At 48.7% G+C, this 21,576-nt stretch overlaps 7 protein-coding genes across 7 annotated transcripts; 5 read left to right on the forward strand and 2 right to left on the reverse strand.

The window, feature by feature from the left end:
• Positions 1–620: 620 nt before the first annotated feature.
• On the forward strand, positions 621–1,391 carry FPR2 (FK506-binding protein 2; the record flags this gene model as incomplete). The annotated part of the gene is made up of 5 exons (XM_014688864.1): positions 621–801; positions 871–928; positions 987–1,028; positions 1,082–1,155; positions 1,222–1,391. The coding sequence occupies 5 exons, from the start codon at positions 621–623 to the stop codon at positions 1,389–1,391; spliced, it is 525 nt and encodes a 174-aa protein (XP_014544350.1).
• Positions 1,392–1,713: 322 nt separating this feature from the next.
• On the reverse strand, positions 1,714–3,650 carry mug40 (DNA polymerase kappa; the record flags this gene model as incomplete). The annotated part of the gene is made up of 2 exons (XM_014688865.1): positions 1,714–3,435; positions 3,507–3,650. 2 exons carry the CDS (start codon positions 3,648–3,650, stop codon positions 1,714–1,716), a joined length of 1,866 nt encoding a protein of 621 aa, XP_014544351.1.
• Positions 3,651–4,317: 667 nt separating this feature from the next.
• G6M90_00g057700 (uncharacterized protein) lies at positions 4,318–5,735 on the forward strand (the record flags this gene model as incomplete). The annotated part of the gene is made up of 3 exons (XM_014688866.2): positions 4,318–4,355; positions 4,428–4,594; positions 4,660–5,735. The coding sequence occupies 3 exons, from the start codon at positions 4,318–4,320 to the stop codon at positions 5,733–5,735; spliced, it is 1,281 nt and encodes a 426-aa protein (XP_014544352.2).
• Positions 5,736–7,022: 1,287 nt separating this feature from the next.
• G6M90_00g057710 (uncharacterized protein) lies at positions 7,023–8,515 on the forward strand (the record flags this gene model as incomplete). The annotated part of the gene is made up of 2 exons (XM_014688867.1): positions 7,023–7,133; positions 7,196–8,515. 2 exons carry the CDS (start codon positions 7,023–7,025, stop codon positions 8,513–8,515), a joined length of 1,431 nt encoding a protein of 476 aa, XP_014544353.1.
• A 2,172-nt stretch (positions 8,516–10,687) lies between these two features.
• ALTA7 (Minor allergen Alt a 7) lies at positions 10,688–11,569 on the forward strand (the record flags this gene model as incomplete). Its single annotated transcript, XM_014688868.1, has 3 exons — positions 10,688–10,714; positions 10,890–11,135; positions 11,228–11,569. The coding sequence occupies 3 exons, from the start codon at positions 10,688–10,690 to the stop codon at positions 11,567–11,569; spliced, it is 615 nt and encodes a 204-aa protein (XP_014544354.1).
• Positions 11,570–16,493: 4,924 nt separating this feature from the next.
• G6M90_00g057730 (uncharacterized protein) lies at positions 16,494–17,234 on the forward strand (the record flags this gene model as incomplete). Its single annotated transcript, XM_066130649.1, has 1 exon — positions 16,494–17,234. The coding sequence occupies one exon, from the start codon at positions 16,494–16,496 to the stop codon at positions 17,232–17,234; it is 741 nt and encodes a 246-aa protein (XP_065986885.1).
• Positions 17,235–19,857: 2,623 nt separating this feature from the next.
• Cdc40 (Pre-mRNA-processing factor 17) lies at positions 19,858–21,462 on the reverse strand (the record flags this gene model as incomplete). The annotated part of the gene is made up of 1 exon (XM_014688869.1): positions 19,858–21,462. The coding sequence occupies one exon, from the start codon at positions 21,460–21,462 to the stop codon at positions 19,858–19,860; it is 1,605 nt and encodes a 534-aa protein (XP_014544355.1).
• Between the last annotated feature and the right edge of the window lie 114 nt (positions 21,463–21,576).

A 21,576-nucleotide genomic window follows, 5' to 3' on the forward strand; every position in this document is an offset into this window, starting at 1 on the left:
TTCCCTCTTGAAGTATTGTCTGGTACAGTGTACCTGAGCCTCTAGCGACAGGCTTTGTTCTCAGTGACTTCAATGTTCTGACATTAAAAAATACGTGCGCTTGAAAGTCTGGTCAAAAGAGTTAGTATAGAGGAAATACCTGAAGTATCCAGCTACTTAATTTTAAGTACTTAGACTTCTACGTGCTGCGATAGGCACCTAGGTACTTTGCGAAGTGTTTTAATCGCGAACGTGCGACGTAGCTCTGTGGCATTCACTGTCGTGCCTCTGACTCCCGAGCCCATGTGGCCTGGTGGAACATTGATGCATAAATGCTACTTGACCAGGCAACCAGGCTACCAGTCTGTACCGGCCAATTGGTATGACCTGTGAACATGTGTATTACCCCGTAACAGGCTTCAAATGTGACCTGTGACTGGTCCACAGGCCCCCTCCCGCCCGCTTACCTGCCCGACCCAGCCACGTTGTCACTTCTGTCAATTCACTTCAGAACCTTGCAACATCCTCGACTCAGGTACGGAGCAGTCGACCCGTCTCCTTTCTTCCGTTGCAAACCGGTGTGCCCATTACCGAAGCTTCTACCCACTCACCTGCCCAAATTAATTTTACAGCGCCTGAAGATGAAGTCTATTACATTCTTGTCCGTTCTCGCCGCCTCCGCGGTTGGCCTTGGTGCTGCGGATGGCCTTAAGATTGACGTGACACACTCAGTCCAGTGTGACCGCAAAACTCAAAAAGGCGACAAGGTCGCCATGCATTACAAGGGCACACTGGGGGACTCAGGAAAAAAATTTGATGCCAGTACGTTCCATTCTTTGCAACTTGTGCATTTATACCGTCAAATGGTGCTGATTGTATTTACTCGAAAAGGTTATGACAGAGGCCAGCCGCTCCAGTTTACGTTAGGGGCTGGACAAGTCATTGCAGGGTTCGATGCCCTGATGTCTCCGGTCTTGTATGATAGAGCTAACGAAAGGATGGATTAGATGGGACAAAGGCCTTCTTGACATGTGTATTGGAGAAAAGAGGTTTGTCTCAATATTCGTGACTCTGTGCACTGCTTCTGGTTAACATCTGCAAGAACATTGACCATCCCCTCCGAGCTTGCCTATGGCGACCGTGGTATCGGCCCCATTCCCCCAGGCGCCACTCTAAGTACGTTGACCCTGTTGTGTCATGCTCAAAGTTTTGGCGATGCTCATGTTGACATATGCCGTGTAGTCTTTGAAACCGAATTAGTTGGAATTGACGGTGTCGCCCCCCCGGAGAAAGAGACAGGAAAAGACGAAGCAAAAGAGAACAAAGAAGCCGATAAAGCTGGCGAAAAGGTAATCACAGTCGTGCTCAAAGCTACTGAAGCCCCTAAAACGTTCATGGCTGACAACAGATGATGTACAGGGCCACGAGGAATTGTAGTCGTTGTTCATCGAGCTCATCAGCAGGGGTTATTTGGAATATCTAAGCGTGGACTGTCGAATTAGTCATGAAGATATGTGTTTGTTCATCAATAGCCTCACTGAATGTAAGCTCTCTTATTCCATGTGTTCTATTCGATTGTGATCACAGGCACAATCATAATCATCACAATCATAATCATACAACTCTGTCTATGTGGTTGATTCGAGCCCTTAAAGTGGCAAGTGGAACATGTAGTACTAGGGCCAAGGTAATGTGTCACGAATGAGTATCATTACACATGCGTGCCGTGTATATTCATCCAAACGAAAGCCTTTTCTGCTTTGGATCTCCTGGAAGAACCTTTTCCTTCTTCTTGTTCAGAGACAGCCGCTTCAATTCAGGCTGAACCGCCACTGCCTTCATTGGTATCTGACACTGAACTGCGTCTCGTATCGTCTTCCGCGATAAACAAAGGTCAATGTGGTTGTTAAACGTCTTTTCATTAGCCTCTTGTGGCCGAAAGCAAATAGGGCAGTCCCACCACTCTTCTCTTCTATCCAGCCCATGTTTGTTGGGATTAGGTACAACCTCCTTACCATGTCTGCCAAGTTTGGAGCTCTCAAAGCTTTGATTATTGCATAATTGACCAGACGCCACGCTTGGGATGTAATCTTCAGCGGGTAGGCTTTCCAATACCTCGGTCTTGTCGTACGTTATTTGGCTCTCTAAATTCTGGTTGGGCTGACACTGGTCTCCCGTACGAGTCATTTCCTTTCTTCTGAGACCAAAGAAAGCCATTGTGTCTGGCTTTTTGGTGCTCACAAGATGCGTACATCGCAATCCCATTAGTCTAAGTTTCATAGCTGGTATCTCTTGCTCGAGCTTTGTGAGAATCGGTAGAGAAAAGTTGTACAGCTCATCAGCAGAGCATATGGCCCGCGGCATTACAACCTGTCGGGTAAAGACCTCGAACGTATGTAGTTTTATCTTCAAGCAGAGAGTTCGGCCTTTGCAATGAGCTCTTTCCATATCTTTTTCTAGTTCCTCGGCTGTCCATCGCAACTTCTCCCTTAATTTCACAGAATCCGACAACTCTCGAAACGTGCTCTCCGTTCCGATGCTCTTTCGCTCGTATTCCTCGGCAGGTTGTATCTTCGTACGGCCAAGTCCAAGGTAGCAGCCGATCAGAAACTCGAAAGTTTTGTCCCCAAACAACATGTTGAGATATTTCCTTTGATCGTATATATCGCCGCAGGTTCTCACACCGAGCTCCAAAAGCTCACGTTCAAGCACGCGACCAATACCATTTACTTTCCTGGTTGGCAAGTCTCTCATGAATGCCATGATGGATGTACGATCGGACGGTAGCACGTACTGGCCATTCGGTTTGTTCATGTTTGAGCAGATCTTCGCAAGTTTTGTGTTTGCGGCAATGCCGGCTGACACTGTTATATCTGTTTTTTGGTAGATTTCTCGTCTCATTTGCTCAATGACTTCAGCCGGAGTGGCATCTTGGTCGTGGCAGTACTCGGTTATGTTGAGGTAGGCTTCATCTATACTTGCACTTTCAAACCGTGGGTCGTAATCTGCAAGAATCTCTCGAATCTCCTGGGCTTTAGCTGTGTATTTCGGAAAGCTTGGCTTAATCAGAATCAAAGAAGGGCACAGCTTTTTCGCCACAAAACCAGCCATGCCGGATCGACACCCGAATTGTCTTGCAACATAGTTGCACGTCGTTAACACACCTCCGCCAACAGCAAACGGTACGTCTTTGAGCTCAGGACGTTCTAATTGTTCTACGGCTGCATAGAAGGCATCGCAGTCAATGTGAACAATATGTTGGGTAAGGTCTCTTGACAGTTCGAACTCATGAATAACGCGATCCGCATTTCGGAGTTCCTGGGTGAGGTCCGCCTGTTCAAGCTGACGTTTTCTTGCAAGAATTTGTTCAATCTTTTTTGTTAAAACTTGGTCTCTAACCTCCTCCCGGTTAAAGAATTTTGAACCTCTGGAGGCATTGTAAATAATTTCTGATACCTGCGTCACCGGTTGGTATAAGAGTATGTATGAAGGTGAGGGACAGGAAGGGGACGAAGTCGCAATCCTACTTTACTTTGGTCCACTTTCTCTTGGCCAGCTTTGGTCAATGAAGGGCCAAGTAGATGATATTTGAGGGTCTTCGATGTCCCATCTGATTCCACGGGGTATGCCGCAGCATCTGCGCAAAGTTGAGGACTATTGCTCGCAGCCATCCTGGGAGTGACTTGACTCTTTGGGAAAGCGCCAGGCGCAGATGAAGGGGATTGGCTGATATAGTACCACCCCTATTCATCACAAGGAACAAATCCTAGAGGAAGAACAGAGTATCAAGGCCAGAATGAACGGAGAGACTGCGATGATCTGAAGCTTATCCGTCAATGTGAGCGTGAGAGCTGTTGCGACGCGAAACGCGAAGGCACGTGATTGCTTATATTCGTTAGTCTCCACTAGTGCTACGACAGCTGAGTGGCCCACATATGACACTACTCTGCACGACCTTTTTGGTGGAGTATCACATCTGCCATCGCCTCAATATGGTCCTCTTATTGGCTGCTACAGGCTCAAATAGGGACAATTAAGCGCTGAGGAAAACGCCATTCAAGGGTCACTGCATATCCTGTACAAGCAAGTACGGAGTACGTTCATGCGATCAAAGCCATTACAGACGACGTTGACCGCCATGGCTCCATCAGCGCGTGCGAAGGGCCGGGAGTGGCACCTGGGGCCTGGCAGTACAAAAGGCTGACCTACTGCAGGATGGCTTGACTTTCCCCGCAACCCTCCGTCTTTAATACCATTGAGCTCGATGTCATTCTGAGAGCTTCTTGGGCTCGTGGCCTTTTAACCAGATCTCATTTGGTCAAAGTTTTCACACGAAAAATGGCAGCGCGAGCCGGCGAGGAGAACGTAGCTACACTGTGAGTCGATCTATCCGGTTTTCTGGATGGTCCATGAGCAAATTTCTGATCAGAAAATTTGGGTTTCGTTAGATTTGGAGACGTACATTACTTCTATGAACCTGAAAATGCCAGGCCGAGGCATCATCGTTTTGACAAAGGTTCATATGTGTACCTTTTTGAAAATGCGCACGACAGAAGGTGCCGCATAGAGATAGCGAATCAGCCAGGGACTGATGAGCAGGATGCTTTTGACGGGTGTGAGGACCTTACCGGCCCTAAAAACTAGATTTGAACAGATCAAGCTAATGATGACATTATGCAGTTCTTGACCAAGCCCGTGTGAGATACTCTTACAAGCAACACTGTGCTGTGTCTCTTATTGTGGCCGATTCTGTGGATCACAATGAATGGCATCTCCCAACCTACGATCCGAGAAATGACAAAAAGTACCATTATAAGTTACATTCACTCGATATTTACTTTTGGACCCAAAGTGATGCCCTTCGATTCGTCAATGGTGTGAGAAGAGTCTTGCCGTCCGTCCAAGTGGAGGTTTTGGACGAACCCTGCCATCAACAAACTATAGGAATGAGTTCAGTTGTCCAGAAGCTCGAGAATGTAGCTGTTTCAGACCCGCAGTACGGAAATACTACTTCTTCATCATCGGAGATTGTATCTCAAGAACCCACAGTTGATCCGGCTCCGGCAGCTTCGCTTGACGTACTAGTGAATCCGCTTCCTCCTCCGCCGCCGCCGCCAGCCAGTTTCGCCCCGATGGCGTATAATCCTGCCGCACCGGCAGCACCAGAGACGATAAGACATCGTGAAAAAACACCACCACCTGATGAAGATCCGTTGAACCCATTGGCAGTGGCCGTTGCTCACGATTATCAAAAACAACCGTTCACGCCAGGGTTTCCTCCGCAGCCACAACTTTCACTCGGAATGGCCAGTCCTGGGCTGCCGCCAAATATCAGCAACACTTCTAGTTTGCCACTTCAATTTGCCGGGCCTCCTAATCAACCAGGTACACAAAGAGCCGCAACAATGCCTGCAAATTCAGGATCGGCCTTTTCAGGACCCCCAGGGTCTCCGGGCTTTATACCACCGCCACCTCCTCCCCAACCGTCGACCCAAATCCCTGGGCACGGCACTGTCGCTCCTCCCGGAGGTTTCTCTAACTATACATACAGCCATCAGAGTACCTTGCGGCAAGATGGTCAGGATTATTCCATACATCAACAACTATATCGGCCAACCGAGATCGAATTTGGCATGAACAAGCCACATCAATATCAACCTAAAACAGAAACACGAGGAAGGCTAGAAGAGAATGCGGGACGCCTAGAGAGAGGCGTTTCTGGCATGCTGAAGAAGTTTGAGAAGAAGTTTGGCTAGACTGTGGAGGAGCTCTACGTTCGACGCTGCTGAGATCCCCAGCACTCTGCGTGGGCAGGTGAGGCGCATGGGGATTTCAATATGTGCTGTCTTCCAACATGCTGAGAAATTCATAGGCGATTAGGAGCATAGAACCTAATGTTTCTTTTTGGATCGAAGGTTGTGCTAGGGGTGCCCTACCCGTGGGGAAGTTCTGACGAGTCGTTCCCACGTACAACTCGGCTCTCTCTCTCTCTGGCGTTGACCTTTCTTCCCTGGTGACCGGATGGCGTCGGTGTTGTATAATACTAAGCTCGTGTTTGACTGATGACTGAACGGTCTGATGCACCTAATAGTTATAGTATGTACGTTTCCATTGTCCCATTATCACCATCCTATTCAAGGGCGTGTGTCTGCATCTCAGTTCCTGCCGATGCCAGAGCCTTTAACCGTGGACAGCCAGCCACACTAAATGTCATTTAACTGGAAAGATATATAGCGCTTGTAAGCCTGGCCACTCTGCAGCACTATGCCGATATTCATTTGGACTAATCACCTCCAAATGGCTGTTTTCTCTGAATAAACTTATCTGTTGTTTCCTTGACTATTCTTGTGGCCGCGAAGGGTTGGCTGCCGTTGGCGTTTGGGCCATGTAGCTCATGGTACACCAAAAATACCTAAGTGGGCAGGTACTTTTGTGTGTGAATACTACCTACTAAGTACCTAGATACATAGGTACCTAGGTAGGTAGTAGTCACTAAAGTACGTGCCCCACACTCACCTGTTATCTGCCTCAAGGTGAAAACTGGATGTTTGAACGTCATTGTGGCTGTTCCAAACCTTGACCTTCGGCCAGCCATTCTCATCCCCCTATTGGCTGGACAGCTAAAATGGTGGTGGCTGAGGTCGCCATGGCGGCTGACTACAATGGTGGATGACATTGCCTGAGGAGCTTTTTGCGATACGAGCCAACAGGTTTACTAGGTCCTACGACGTTCTTTGTCTTCACCATTTCAAGCAATAACCAGTCACCGAGCGCCGCCTTTAACAGTTTGTAGTGCGACCCAAGCTCCGAGCTGTACGTACTTGTTGTGCGTCTGTCTCGAGTTTGCTCAACGGATACAACTCTTCGGCCAACGTCTGGCCTAAGCTCCGTGATCTAGCCGGGCCAAGCCATTGAAGAACATATCGATCGGCCGCCGAGGAAACCACACTTGAAATAGTCTATTCTGGAATTATTCCCCGTTTTAGCCTTGTTATATGCCAAGTCATGTAGTCATTTCTCTATACGGTAACAATTGGGAAAACATGCGTCTCCCACATCCACCTCTTCCGCGAACTTCCACTTCACACATCGTGACCGAACCCACCAGGCAGCTACGTCGCCGAGACCTTAACACCAAAAATTTGACATTTATTGTATGTTATTTTGTTCATACTCGGAATTCAAGTCCTGCTGTCTAACAAAAGACACTCCACAGATTATTTTTGTCGTCATTGCGTTATTTGCCTTCATAGCGGTCCTCCTTGTCGCTTTTTTTAGAGCACGTCGTCGCCGGCCAGACGATCAAGATGCGGGATCAGGCGGGCAATGGCCAGTCCTTCACGTGTTCAGGCGCAAGCGAGTTGGTCATAGAAGATATGAGCAAACTTCTGGTGAGAATCTCGATGGCGAAGCACAGATTCATCAGCTCGAACCAACGGCAGTGTCTGCCAACCATGTCAATACCCTTCAACGAGATTCACGACAATCGGGGAGCAGAGCGGCACGGGCGAACCGAACCGGGGCTTCGGTTGACCGGAACACCTCTGTTCGTTCTGTGATGACATTACCCGCATACCGTGCTACTGCTGGGAATAATGAGCAGGTTCTTGGGAGAGAAGGTGATAGAGATGGTGTTGACGTAATTGTCGACCTCCCTACCGCTGAGGAGGAGGAATCCTTACGAGAAGAGGAAATGGAAGCAATATATCAAATTCGAATTGCTAGACGAGAACAGATTGCGCAGCGTGATGAGCTGAGGCGACAACGCCGCGACGCTCGACAGCGAGGTGACAATAATACTTTGGCCGATGATAGGGCACGATCTCGCGCTGCTAGCAACAACAGCAACCTTGACGAACTCCGCCAAGAAGTTAGTCGTATACAAGACCAGCGACAGAGATCTGTTTCCAGCGTTTCATACGCAGATTTGGGCGTTGCGCGACACGACGGGACTCGGATCAGGGCGAGTAGCAACGAAAGTGAGCGTATTGGTCTACTTTCTGATGCTGCCAGCATCGCAATTTCAGCCCGATCTGAGGTTGCTTCATCATTGGGACTACATCGCCGAGAACAAAGCGTCAGCTCTTTGGTTAGTGTTGATAGTGAATTTATCCCGGAGCCATCCAGGGCACGGGCGAATTCAGGATCTACTACACCAGGATTGCTGAGCGGAGAGCCCGCAGCTGGGTCCAGCCCGGAGCATGTGCAAGATGACTTGGGAGTGGAACCAACCCCCCCTCCAGGGTATGAGGTTGTGTCTATCGAAGATGATGACAGGGAAGTGGCAGGACCGATGACCCCGTTGAATGAGCCGCCACCGGATTATTCTGGACCAAATGAGCATATGCCGCAGACTGAACAGACATCAACAGAACCTGCTCATCCAAGTCCACGAGAAGGGAGAACGCCGTCTCCGCTACGTACAGCACGGGGGGTTGGCGGCGCACCTCAGTTACCTAGCCTGCGGATATCCAGGCTCCCGGCGATTGTAATCCAGCCACTGAACGAAGAATCTCGAGACGAGAATGTATTATGATAAGATGGGAGGTGATGCTGGGCCTTAACGAATGATGACAGTTGCGTGGCGTTTTGGATATTTTTTTGCCGCTCTGTTATTTATTGCTCTGAGATTTTCTAGTTCAGCACTTTTCAACCTTGGCAAGCAACTTTTCTTAGCGGGAAAACATATTAATGGATGGATGTCTCGCTTTGCTGTTCACGTGGACGGCAATTCTGAAGGCATCTACTTCTGTTCGCTGTACGTTGCACGGTTTTTGTCCCTGGGTAAAACGGCATTCGGAATTATAGAGTATATATCTATACACATGGCAGTCAGTTGAATGGAAATATAGTGTTTTTAGCCACCATACCCCCTTTTGGTACTCTTCCATACTAACCCCAGCGTACATTTTAGATTCCGGTCGGGAGCAGGACAACATTGATGAACCAAATGACGCGGTTTTGTTGAGAGGATTTTGAGAGTGAAAGGGGAGGCAGGAGGACACTGAGGGTTTGATCTACTACTTGCCTCTTGCACTGCTGTACGGTGTGTCCGTTTCGCTACTCCCAGTTGAACATTGGTAACGGCCGTTGGGGGAAGAGTTCTCCCTCCGGTTCACTACAATAGGTCATGAAACAGTGGAGTCCAACTACCTACTTAAGTACCTAGGTAGGTAGGCATTCCTGCAATGTTTGTTTCCAAAGCTCGAGGAGCTGCCGTTACAGAATCAGGGCTTGTAACTATTTGCTGGGCGTCTATTAAATGTATCAATGATGGGGCATGGAGTGGTTGAGTACATGGAAATCTACATATAAGCGTGCGGCCCCTATTTTTGAGGACAGCACGGCCCTCACAGGACAGGCCTTGAATTTCCACGGGTCGTTGAAGAGTCTGACTCAATAAGAACTTTGATAAGCTGTCTCGTCATTGCCTACTTTACGTGCTTAGCAATGGTCACCAAAACCCCTTGGCCCCTGGGTACCCACGTAACTAGATAGATTTTCTTGATGTCCGAGGTGTTTTAGATGTCCGTTGTTTACCAATCAATTGACCACCCTCTCAGGAGCTGTAGATGGGTGTGGACATGGGCATGCAAGATGTTGCGGCCATGCACCAACATTAAAAATCATTGGGGTTGAGCTTATCCAAGCGTTAGCTAAGCCAGTGTCGGCTCGATGGCAACATGGTTTGGGCTGCGGGGTCTTGGTAAGAATCAGTAATACTTGACTATTTGGTGGAGAAGTTCCTGCCATCCAAGAGCATCGTACCGATACCTGATACATTGCGGATGAGTCCGGCTCCCTCAAGTCTCCATGTCGTGCTACTGCACTGACTTATCTAAGTACCTAAATACTTGCAGTGATTCGACCAGACATTTCAATGTTGAGAATACGCCAGGCCGTAGATATGTACAGTGGCAGGTCTCTCCTGCTCGTTAGACATTCCATAACTCAGGCTCCAACCGCATATCTATGGGCTTGAAGTGGGGTAAGCGGCGGTGCTGGGGGCGGGGTGCTGGTGTAATACAATATTTGCGTCCACAGAGCTCTGGACCTTGCTCACTTTCAAGTGCCCGGTTACTCAAGGGAGCCAAGCAATTGAATGGCCCGAGGTCTACCTACTACATACTTAAGTAAGTACCTAGATACTAGGTAGGTAGACCAGTGACATATCCCAAGTCAAAACTCTGCAATATTTTCATTGTTGGCCGAAACTGCTTGGTGCTCAGAGGTCTTGGTTGTTGAGGTGCCAGGCCAATGACTGGGAAAGTTTGGTTGGCTTGATTCCATCAGGGCTCTTGAGAGGAATAGCGTCACATTGAGTGGTGACAGCAAGCACGACGCAGCTCGGCCCATTGACATACCAACGCCCCCCGCAGCCAACTTTGAAGGTACTGGTACATCCATGACATAACGACTCTGAAGGCCAATGTTGCAGCTACTTCCTGTCCAAGTGCGGGAGTTGACATCAGGCTAATGCTTGCCAAGTGGATTCGTTGGGCGAATGTTACACTGAGATGTCTGGTTAGATTGCCTTTGAATTGCTCAAGCAGCTCGAAGCTTTCTGGGCTATAAGAGCTCCGCGTCCTCCGACTCTCTTTATCCTTTTCCTACCGCCTTGATTTACGCTTTACTAATCTATCGACCTTCACGTATCTATTGACTACCCTTCTGTTCAAAATACACGAGGTTTCTGTAACAGAACATCATGGCCCCGAAGATTGCCATTGTCTTTGTATGTCCTGCCAAAGTACCTCACCTCAGTTTGACTTTTAGTAAACCACCAAGAGCCGACGGTTGTTTGAAGCTTGTCACTTGGCCCTCCACTCCTTTATTTATCATTACCATCTTCTGCTTCTTGCATCCGTCCGGGTGTTTCATTCACTGACTCAAGCCCTCTCATTCAACAGTACTCAATGTACGGCCATATTCGGCAGCTCGCCGAGGCCGAGAAGAAAGGCATTGAGAAGGCTGGTGGCACAGCCGACTTATTCCAGATCCCTGAAACGCTCTCCGATGAAGTTCTAGGCAAGATGCACGCTCCTCCGAAGCCAACTGATATTCCGACTCTCGAGGATCCAGCCATCTTGACGAAATATGATGCCTTTCTTCTCGGTATCCCTACTCGATATGGCAACTTCCCTGGGCAGTGGAAGGTTTGTGACCCCCTGAGGAATATGAGGTGTCAGCTACGATGCTGTCTATAAGTACAATTTTCAAGGTTGCTTAAAACTAACGTCTGAGCTAGGCCTTCTGGGACAAAACTGGCGGTATTTGGGCTTCTGGCGGCTACTTTGGCAAGTATGCTGGACTCTTCGTGTCTACTGGCACGCCTGGTGGTGGCCAGGAATCAACGGCAATTGCAGCAATGTCCACCCTTACCCACCACGGCATTATTTATGTCCCTCTTGGGTACGCAAAGACTTTCCCCCAACTAACTAACCTCTCTGAGGTCCGCGGTGGTAGTCCCTGGGGTGCTGGTACGTTTGCGGGGGCAGACGGATCACGCCAGCCGTCTGCTCTTGAGCTTGAGCTAGCCACTATCCAGGGTGAAAACTTCTATCAAACTGTCTCTAAAGCCTTCGGATGACTGCATGATAGGAATGGCGAGAAAGGGGGTGCTTTGTCTGGAAACGGAACCCAGAAACAAGCAGCAGGCTCTTCCCCAACAAATGCCACACAACCAAAGAGAAACGAAGTAAAGGAGGGACCATGCGGATTGCCTGTTAAGTGTACGGTACTGTGAGATACCCGTGCAAATATGGATGGGGAATGCTGTTATAATTAGCATGGTTGTAGCTCAAATTTCTAGTCTACGTCTAAGAACAATTGTCTCCTCCGTTGGTGATACATATTAGCCTGTGTTCCGAAATGAAATCTCGAATCTGACCGCAGCTCAGCCACCTCGGCAATATACCACTCACCAGCTGACCCGCTCGCTTGAGGATATCCATTATTAGAGAACATTTGAGATCATGATGGACTGTCTGTAGAGTCTTTGCAAACAATAAAACGACCTTCCCAGTCTGCGATACCCGGTGTTAAGAGAAGCCCTGTTTATCTTGTTATTCCCGATCAGAGATGGACAGACTGGCTTGCCAATGAACGTCCTTTATGGTTCCCTGGCTAGAAAGAAAGTGAAATGCGTCGGTCAATGAAGAAAATGGGGATCTCTGATTCACCACTAATAAAATTCTTGATTCATGTGCTGGAAGCTAGGAAAATGTTGAACGCCATAGTAATGACTGCAATCCATGAACGCAGCCTGCTCCATGAACTTCTGAGAGCGACGGACCATCAGCCTTCGGAAATATACTTGTTTGAGACTAGGAGGAAGGAATGGCCTGAGAAGTGATGTGCCCAGCGGATGAAATCTCGGTTCTGGCTATACGATTTCTCGTGGCTGTTTGTCACTCCGTATTTGACATCTCAACTCTATAAGATAATCCCGATCCCATAAAGTAGAGGGGAGCTGAGAGCCAAAACGGATGGAAGCTGCGTGGGGCTCCGCAAAATCTCTCCGTCATTATTTGATGGTGTTCACGGATGGCCAAAGGCTTTGTGAGAGCGGAGATGTTCAAATTCCACACACCAGTCCCTACGACTACAATCATGACTACGGAGTAGCAGAAACGGAACAGGGTGGCTGATGGCATTTGTCACTGTTTGTTGACTATCGCTGAGCTGCGAACAAAACCCTGCATTGCTGAAGCAATAACACGTCCTGGACACATTGGGATGTATTGGCCTTCTGCGTTCAATATTTGTACACGGGATGTGGCTAACAGGAAGCTACCTCTGACTACCAGGTACTACCTACCTTCGCCAATACCTACTAGGTGCCGAGTGGTAGGTAGAGGTGGGAGAAGCTCTGTCAGGTGGCCTTGCTGGTAAATTGTACCTACGAAGGCTTCCGTCAACAGGGTTGGAAGTTTTCCATAAATCTCTGTCAGGGAAAACGTGCAAGTGCCTGTGATGGTGCAATCATAGAATGACTACTGAGTACGGAGTACAGAGTACTTATAAAGGAGTGCCCTGGTTATCTATAGGATGGACCTGGGGCTGGAAAAGTGAGAATTGAAGTGTCTCAAGATCAGCCTTGGCCACATTTGCTATCAAGCCCGTTGGCTTGCCGCCCAGGCTGCTCTCAACTTTCACCGGAGCCCAGAAGCAAGACGAGTTGATACGTCCAACAGCGGCCGCAGAATTTCATTACATGTTGCGATTTGTCGCAGGTGGCTGCGTGTCCCGTCTTATTTCATTTTTGGCTGAGGAGCACGTACCATTTCACAAGAAGCCTGATGCACGTATGCTGCATCATACGGTCGGTGACATGATGCACTTGGTATTTGGCCACCGCTGGCAATTATACTTTCAATATATAGTAGTATCTTATTCCAGCCATGATAGTTCTGGTAGGCCGATAGTACATTGACTTCTCAATGACCTCATCTCAACGGAGATGCGGCCCAACCAAGTTTCTCCAACTGTCTGCCCAGGTTCTAAAGTTAGGAAAGGGATGGCTCCCCGGCCCTTTTCCCCACAGGTTCATCCAATAATGACCCCGGTGCCACGGCCCATATAGTACATAAGTACGCCACATGCTGGAAGCGCCAGACATAATCTACTTAAGTACTAAGTAGGTACTAGGTAAGTACCTAACCTACCTACCTAGGTACTTACCTAGGTACCTGGCACCTAATGTCCGGTTTTGGGTCGATGCCTTCTTAATCGCCATGTTTTGACTAGCGGCTCGTGATGGCTTGCGTTCGATGAATCGGATCTTGTGGAAAGCTACTTGAAGAGGCTAGAAAACTGGCTTCCTCAGTTCCATGACTGCCTGGCCCAAGTGACTGCTGACATTATTGGCCAGCTACCTTGTTATCGTGCCAGACTGATCACTGTCAAGTCGGAGTTACGGAGTGAACATTTATTAATCCTGTTAGCAGGTGTTTCGCTCCCAATCCATCGTTAACTGAGCTACTTTGGAGCCTACATGTACCATTCCGTGGAGGACACGAGGCATATATCATTGCACTCCGACGGATTTCTTGTGCCTCTTTTCTTAATCCAGCTAGAAGATAGCTTGGTAGGCTAGATAGTAGCCATGGTAAATCTCTTGGTCAAGTGACGATCGCTGTTTGCGAGGCCCAAATCATGCCTGAGTGCTGCCCTTTTACTTTTTTTCTTTTTTTAAGAAAAAAAAGCAAGGAGAAAAACAAAGGCAATGGGCCCTGTCTCCATGAAGTCTAGTGAACGTCAGAAACATCGACCTTGATTCAAAAATAATCCGAAGCAAAAAATAGAGATGAAAACCGGGTAGTATTTACTACCTACCTAGGTAGGTAAGTACATAGGTAGTCATAGGTCTGGTACGGAGCACTCCGTACAATCCTTTTGAATGTGACAAGGTGCCACTTTCGTACCGAGCAGGGATGTGGACCAATTAGAAATCTTAAATTAAAAGATACATAAGCCTATAAGATATTAATATAAGAATTAAAATGCTTATACTTTTTAAATATATATAAAAATACTTTATATATATTAGGCTATATACCTAATATAAGGTATATAAAAGGTACTGTAAATGAAGTGGGCCCGCTACCTGGCTGGCACCTTATCACATTCAAAGGGATGTACCTAAGATCAAATTGATCAACCCCCTGCCCGCGTCTTTAGGCCCCTGACAGCCCGGGACGACCTGGACCCTGCTCAGACAGCTGGAAAGCATGTAGCGGGCGCTCTTGCGCATGGCCCATGCCGGCGCTGATCGCGGCACTTCAACATCGAATGCTTGCTCTTGCCATACTCAGTTCGGAGCACCCTGCACAATAACCATCCATTGTCCATGCTCTGTGCGCAAGTATCGACTCAAGTAACTAACGATTCCTTACTCCGTACGGAGTACCCGAAACGCAATTTGCATTCAACGGTTGTTGGTCTTTATCCCACCAGACTTGTTTAGCTGGCGCATGGTCCGTCGCCGAACCTGATCCGATGTTGCCTTGAACCCAACACTCTGTCTGGCAGCCCGAGGCCCAATTCGAAGTCTCCTGGCCCAGCTTCTGACCTCGCCCCCAATCAACTTGACCACATTGCTCAAGCACAGCCAGTGAGCGATGCAGCCACGAGTCAGCAAACCAAGGCTCATTCATGGCGAGGAGGTGCTTGAGCCCGTTCTCCCGACTCGATCGTCCAGATTGTGCATGCCGCTCTTCGCGGCGGTCCCGCCAAGGTTGCATACCGGCTCGTTGGTTACGAGAGATTGCAATGCGGGCTGCTTCATGACACCCTGGGCACCAGGCGGAGTTCAATGTTCCTTGCTGGGGGTCACCTCTAGAATTAGAATCCTGGCAAACAACGGGTGACACGAGGGACAACGACCGAGCCTCAACCGTCACCGTCATCGACATCCGCAGCATGTCTCCTCTGGGTTTCCACGAAATTGCTGGGACGAAAGGCAACCCGCCACCGGCAGATGGGAGTAGTATCCCCTCAACTCCGGGTTTTTGCGCAGCCCCTGTTCACTCCAAGTCGACTAACGTTGAAAGGAGTAAGGCTGGCTCTACGGAGTATTGTAGTAGTAATCCCTGGAACACACGGCGCTCACCAAGCGCGTGAGGAGGACAAAATCCTCGCACAACAGAGGCACTACCGTTGACATGTGTGGCTGCATATAACTGTGTTCTGTCTTCACGAGATGTCACCGCCCATGCGCGCCGCCAACACATGACCTGTCATTCCTGATACATTGCTGGCTCCCCCGACTCTTTTGGTGGCATCCACATTCAGAGAACCTATTGTACCAGCCTCCGCTGTCTGGGGTTCATTATTGCCCAAAAATGCTCCTGCCTTCAACTACCGGCATGTCACACAGAGGCCGGGCAGACGACTTGAGTGGCCACTGGTACCTTCGTGCGTCTGCCCTTCATTGGTGGAGTATCTGTATCAGTAGAGAAATACTCCCAAAAGGGGTGAGAGGAAGCTCGAGAATACATGGTAATACTAGGACGGAGTAGTAGCGGTTATGCCACCGAACAAGCTTTGTATCTGCTGCATTTCGTCGGCCAAAACTTCACAACTACGCCTTCGTTTGCCTTTGCCTTTGCGTCTAGTCGAGCCCAGACATGTAAACTGAACCGAACTCGACCCAGAAAGTCACAGCCAACAGAGAGAACTACGAGGAATCTACCGAGGCTCCCTTGCCCCCCGCTGCCTTTCCTTTGACTCCGGATGCTCTACGTCGCCCTTGGTGCTGGCCCTCGTCCGTCGTTGTAGAGCCCTTCCTCTACCTGGCCGCCTTATAGCGATTGCCGGCATTTGTCAAAGAACAAGTGCAGGCCAACATCCTGTGAAGGCTAAACAGTCCGTCGAGAAAAAGAACTCAGAGTCAGCGTTGTTTAATATTCAACATGCTGGTAGCAGGAGCAAGAAGGCCGAAACACTCCTTTGAGCGGAACTCGGCAAGCTCTTCCAACCTCGCAAGGCATCATTGGCGTACAACTGTCAATATGCCATCTATTATCGAACGGCTTCCTCACGAACTTCAGCATATCGTCTTCTCTAACTTGGACTACCAGTCACTCATCTACCTCTCCACAATGAATCGATATTTCCAGCGAACCGTCGACCCGCAGAAAATGTCGACAACAACAGACAAGGCTCAGTTTGTGATGCGAGCTGCCAAGGACTTTCCACAGCACCGGCCGAGCGAAAAAGGTCATGACTTCCGACCTGGAAACTTTGAATGCTATATATGCTTTCGAGTTCGGTCCCCAGACAAGTTTGACATGCTGCAGCCGCAGGCAGCATTTGTTGATATATGGGGCTGTATCGTTAGGCATCGAGACCCTGATTTCCGGATAGACAGACAGGTCATGTTGCGACGCTTCTGTATTGACTGTGGGGTGAATGAAGGTATTCATGCACCCTTTGATTGCTTAACAACACGGACGGGCAAGGACCTTTGGATATGCAGGTGTCCCAGCGTTTGGTCCAAGCCAGCTTGTCTGAGATGTCCGCAGTGCCGGTCTAGCTGCCCATTGCGGCCGAAAGCCTCGAATTCAATCCGGCCGAGTCCATCAATAGCTGCTACAAACCCTCAGAATGCAGCTATCAATTCAATAGAAGGCCTCTGCCATAGACCCCCCAGCAGTGTCGTAGCTACTGGGGACTTTCTCAGGCGTAGGAAGCTGCAGGATTGTCCTTATGGCCAGCAGGCCTTCATTCCGTCCGGCCAAATCCATCAGTAGCTGCAAATCCTTGAGTAGCTTCGATTCGACGGTTACTGCAGACCTCCTTCTGCAGTCACTCTTCTTCTCTTTTCTTCTCGTCTCTTCTCTTCGCCTCTCTCCCTCAATTCAGTAGCTGCCGCAGGTCTGTCGCGGCCAATCCATCGGCTGCCATCTTTTTATTCATTCCCTCCAAAGGCAACACTCAATCTGACTCCAGGGCTCAATCTGAATATCTTAATAGCCTTCCGGCCAAAGCATCCAATCCGGTTGTGGCACTCGCGGCGCTATTGAGATGAACCCTCTGGATAGGCTCTATCACAAAGAGCAGCAGGGGCAAACATTTGGCATCTGCTAAGATATTAAAAGCAGCCACAAGTGCAACTGGCCTGGCAACAGGGAACAATATCTGCAGTAGCAATTAGACTAGCAAGATACCGAAGCCTCAGATCGGCGTCTATGCGTAGGGCTAAATGAAGATCGTGGCAATCAGCAATCCAAATACAGACAGCTTGGCAATGAGCCCGGCAGGAACCCTAATTAACTTCAGGGCTTCCAAGGCAGAAGGAGGTTGAAAGCACATCGACTTGTCAGAAGCTTGCCAATTAAAATCTTCCAAATTAGCCAGCCGCCTGACTACGCTGATCAAATTCAACGACTTCGGCCAAGCCTAGCCTCAAGCCTCAACTGCAGTGGCTCTACTGCGAGCTTCCAGATGAGCCTAAATTTCGTCAAAGTTGGCAGGCAGCTTACATTTCTTTATATTAGTAGTAGTAGTAGTAGCAGCAGCAGCATCAGCAATATGGGCAACGGGAGCAGTGACGTTACCACATTAGCGGAAGTATCAACGCGTATTACAATAGAAGCCATCAAAAGCTCTGATCGGTAACTGTCACCTGAGCCCCTGAATAATGAGTGGAATGAATAACCCAGCGTAAACGCCGCAGAATGCCATGCCAGCTGGTAAGAGAGCCCTCACCAACTATTTAAGGGGCCTCAGATTTACTAGCTAGAAGGACCCAAACCAAGGACCTCTTTAATTATTCAATTGATCCATATCTTCCAACCGCGACAAGAAGCATCCTGTGAACCGACCTTATAGAATACGTACTATCAACAGAGGCAGCCAGAGGCAGCCCTTTCACCTCCTTAGGCCGTCAGTGTCCTAACACGCTTTCCAACAGACTGTTGAACGACGTCTTCCCTAGCCACATTAGTCCACATGTACGGTCATTTTCCCTCAGTACCCCGTACAGAGCACCCCACACAGGAGCTGACAACTTAAATATTGTGTGTGATCCAGCCCGTCATTCACGAGATCAGGGCGCAAACATGTAACGGGGCATTATCCTCGTTTCATCTAGACTTGTTGGAGACACCAGGCATGAAGGGATCAGTTCATTGAATAGCCAGTTACAATCATGATACTTGCCAGCAATACAAGGTGGATGTGAGAAGCCAAGAACCTTGGCCATCAGAGAGGCCGCTGTGTATCTCTCACCCTTGGGAAGCGAGCTATGAATGTATTGCACGGAAATGACACATTGAGACGCCTGTCCAACCCCACGGAAGAGCGAAAGAATGAGTAGGTCAAGGGATACCCGACACAAACAAGCTCGCCAACAGTGGCAAAGAACGAGAGGCCATTATCATTTTGCTACTTAGAACCAACACAGAGCACAGCTAAGGGTCCTTCAGTACGTTAAATTAAAATATACTCCCCTATTGGAAACGAATGTTGCCGAATCCAAGCTAAGAATCCTTTAAGCTACTAGGGGCGACCTTCCTTGTTCTGTTCGCGGGGTAAGGTGTTTAGATTTGCCTTTGGAACCCATCCAACATCCAAATGGCTATAGGAAACTCAATAATTCAGGGGCGAATTTGGGTTCCATGAGGCTTTCAATCTCTTGTTATTAATGACTCCAAGGGATTTGTTAGCGCCTGTATTACGGTCTTCGTGCGCCCTTTACCTTGCCCAGGCATAGCTGTGTTCGTTTTCTTGATGCTGCGAACATGATCTTGGGTGTTAGTTCAATCCACGACATTGAAACGGCATTAGAAAATGAAGGTTGGAGGCATTTTCTTATTACCAGGAAGGCCAGTCACGGACCCATTCGCCATATATAAAAGGAATTCCTGCGATGTTCGTAAATAGTCGGTATCAAGGGGGCGAGAATGTCATTCAACACCTTGATGTCACACCAAGAATGCATGCGGCGAGACCGCCGAAGCCAAGTAAGCGGCGAAATATTGTATCTACTTTCTCACTCCTTGCTATTATTAATCACTCAACTGCCCTATGGGAAGTCAATAGATGGTGACTTCACAATCTTGACTGAATGTAATGCCAAAGTTCATTTTTAGTATCTTGGTGGTTGTTGAAGGATTCACTGCCCGTAAGACAAACTGCTTCAGCTCTGAATGCAGTCCCATGAGGCCCGCGAGATAGATGGAGAGCAAGTGTTCTTTCAAGTTAATTCTGCCTGCAGATGTCTTCCTAGTGGGTTCCAGATACTCTCAGCATATTCCGTTGAGGGAGTGGTAAACTTTGATAGGCTGTCGTAACACGAATATCCCTATAGAACGCCTTGCCATGCTTGACCGAATACAAAACACCCACTACACAATTACCCTTGTAAATGTGTTAATCCCAATATCGAATTTCACCGTCCATTCCCGCCGACACAACTTTACTAGTCTCCTGCGGATGCCACTTTACGCATGTCACGGCTTGATTGCCACTCTTGATTTTGTGATACATTTTGCACGTCTTCCAATCCCAGAAGCATACAAAGCCACCTGAGTCACCTGATGCTAGGAATTGTCCGTCCGGACTGCAGTCCAGGTCTATGGCCAGCCCAGCGTTATTATGGCCCCTATAACTTTTTTTCCGATTTTGGCGAAACTTATCATTGGCCCCGTATACGAGGATCTGATTATCAGAGCTCTGGTATGCGACGTATTTCCCGCTAGGGTGAGGAGCCGCGTTCGTCATAGGATACATGTCCGGTTCGGCAACGTATTTGATTGGTACAGGAATATTGTAGTCCCATGCACGGAGAGACTTGTCATCTGAGGTGGTCATAAAACGACGGTTCTGATCCACAAAAGTAATTGTATTGATTGCAGCAAGATGGTGGTCGTACTCTTGGACGATTTCATTGGGTGTTCGCACGTCAAATTGAACGATTTTCTTGTCCGACATCCCCGCCAAAAATTCGCCGGAATGTTCTGGGTCGGGGTTGAACTTGATAACGTGAGGGGTCTTGCCCGTGGTGAACTTGCTGATACACACGCCGGTTTCTGTGTCCCAGAGCTTCATCATTCGGTCGTAGGAGGCAGAGAGAAATTGTGTACCGGAAGAGTTGAAACAAACGTCTGAAATTGCCTTGGAGTGGCCTGAGTACGTTCGCAATAGCATTCTGTCGTGATAAACGTCTCGAATTCTGACAGTAGCGTCGGCACTGGCGGAGAGTAATAGATGTCCTGAACCGGGAAAGAAGCGCAACGCAGTGACGGCTTTTGCGTGGTCTTTCCAAGAAAAAATCTGCTTCTTGGGTATGTAGTTGGTCGCGCTGCCATTTTCTTTGTGCAGATCGACATCTAAATCTCGGGGGACGTGCATGTATGATCTCCCTTGGTAGTCGTACTGTTCAGAGCCATGAAAGGTGGTCGTTTCGTCCCCGAGCTCTGCGACTTCCTTTCGTCGCGCGAGCGCTACCTCTGGCGCTTGAAGTATCGTCCCACTCTCCACCACGTCGCTGTTGTCATCGCCGTCACCGTCCACAACCTCATACTCCTCATCGCTGCGAAGTTCTTCATCGTCATCAATCCCGTCGCACTTGGCACGATTGTACTTGGCCCAGGGCCCAATGTAGGCTCCAGCTCCTTCCACTACTGTAGCATCCCCTTTGTTTTCTCGTGTGGCTCGTAATCGCACTGCTTCCGCCTTCAGTGTGGCACTATTTTGATACTCTCGTTCCAGTCCTCCATTTCTCTCTATCGCCCTGTGTTTGCTTCGAAATGTGTGCTCACTCAAGAATGTCTCATTCGCATGGCCTGTTAGTAGATTTTTGCGCTTGAGAGCAGTTGGATCATTCCTCAATGAATTTGCAGGACCAGCTGGGGAAAGTGCTAGGCTTTCACGCGAATAAGGAACTACTGCGTGATCCTTTGCAGTCTGTTGTTGTTGGGCGACGAACGCATCTTCTGGGGCCATATTTGGCGGATATTCGCCAAAGTCGGCCATATTGGCTATTTAGGAAGTCGAATGTAGTTCTTTTGGTTATAAACGAAGGCGGGAGTTCAAGTGTTCGCATTCAGGCACTAGACTGGATAAGGGATTGGGTGAGCGGTCGGTCAC

This window comes from Metarhizium brunneum, chromosome 3 (assembly GCF_013426205.1).
Source record: "Metarhizium brunneum chromosome 3, complete sequence".
Taxonomy (NCBI): domain Eukaryota; kingdom Fungi; phylum Ascomycota; class Sordariomycetes; order Hypocreales; family Clavicipitaceae; genus Metarhizium; species Metarhizium brunneum.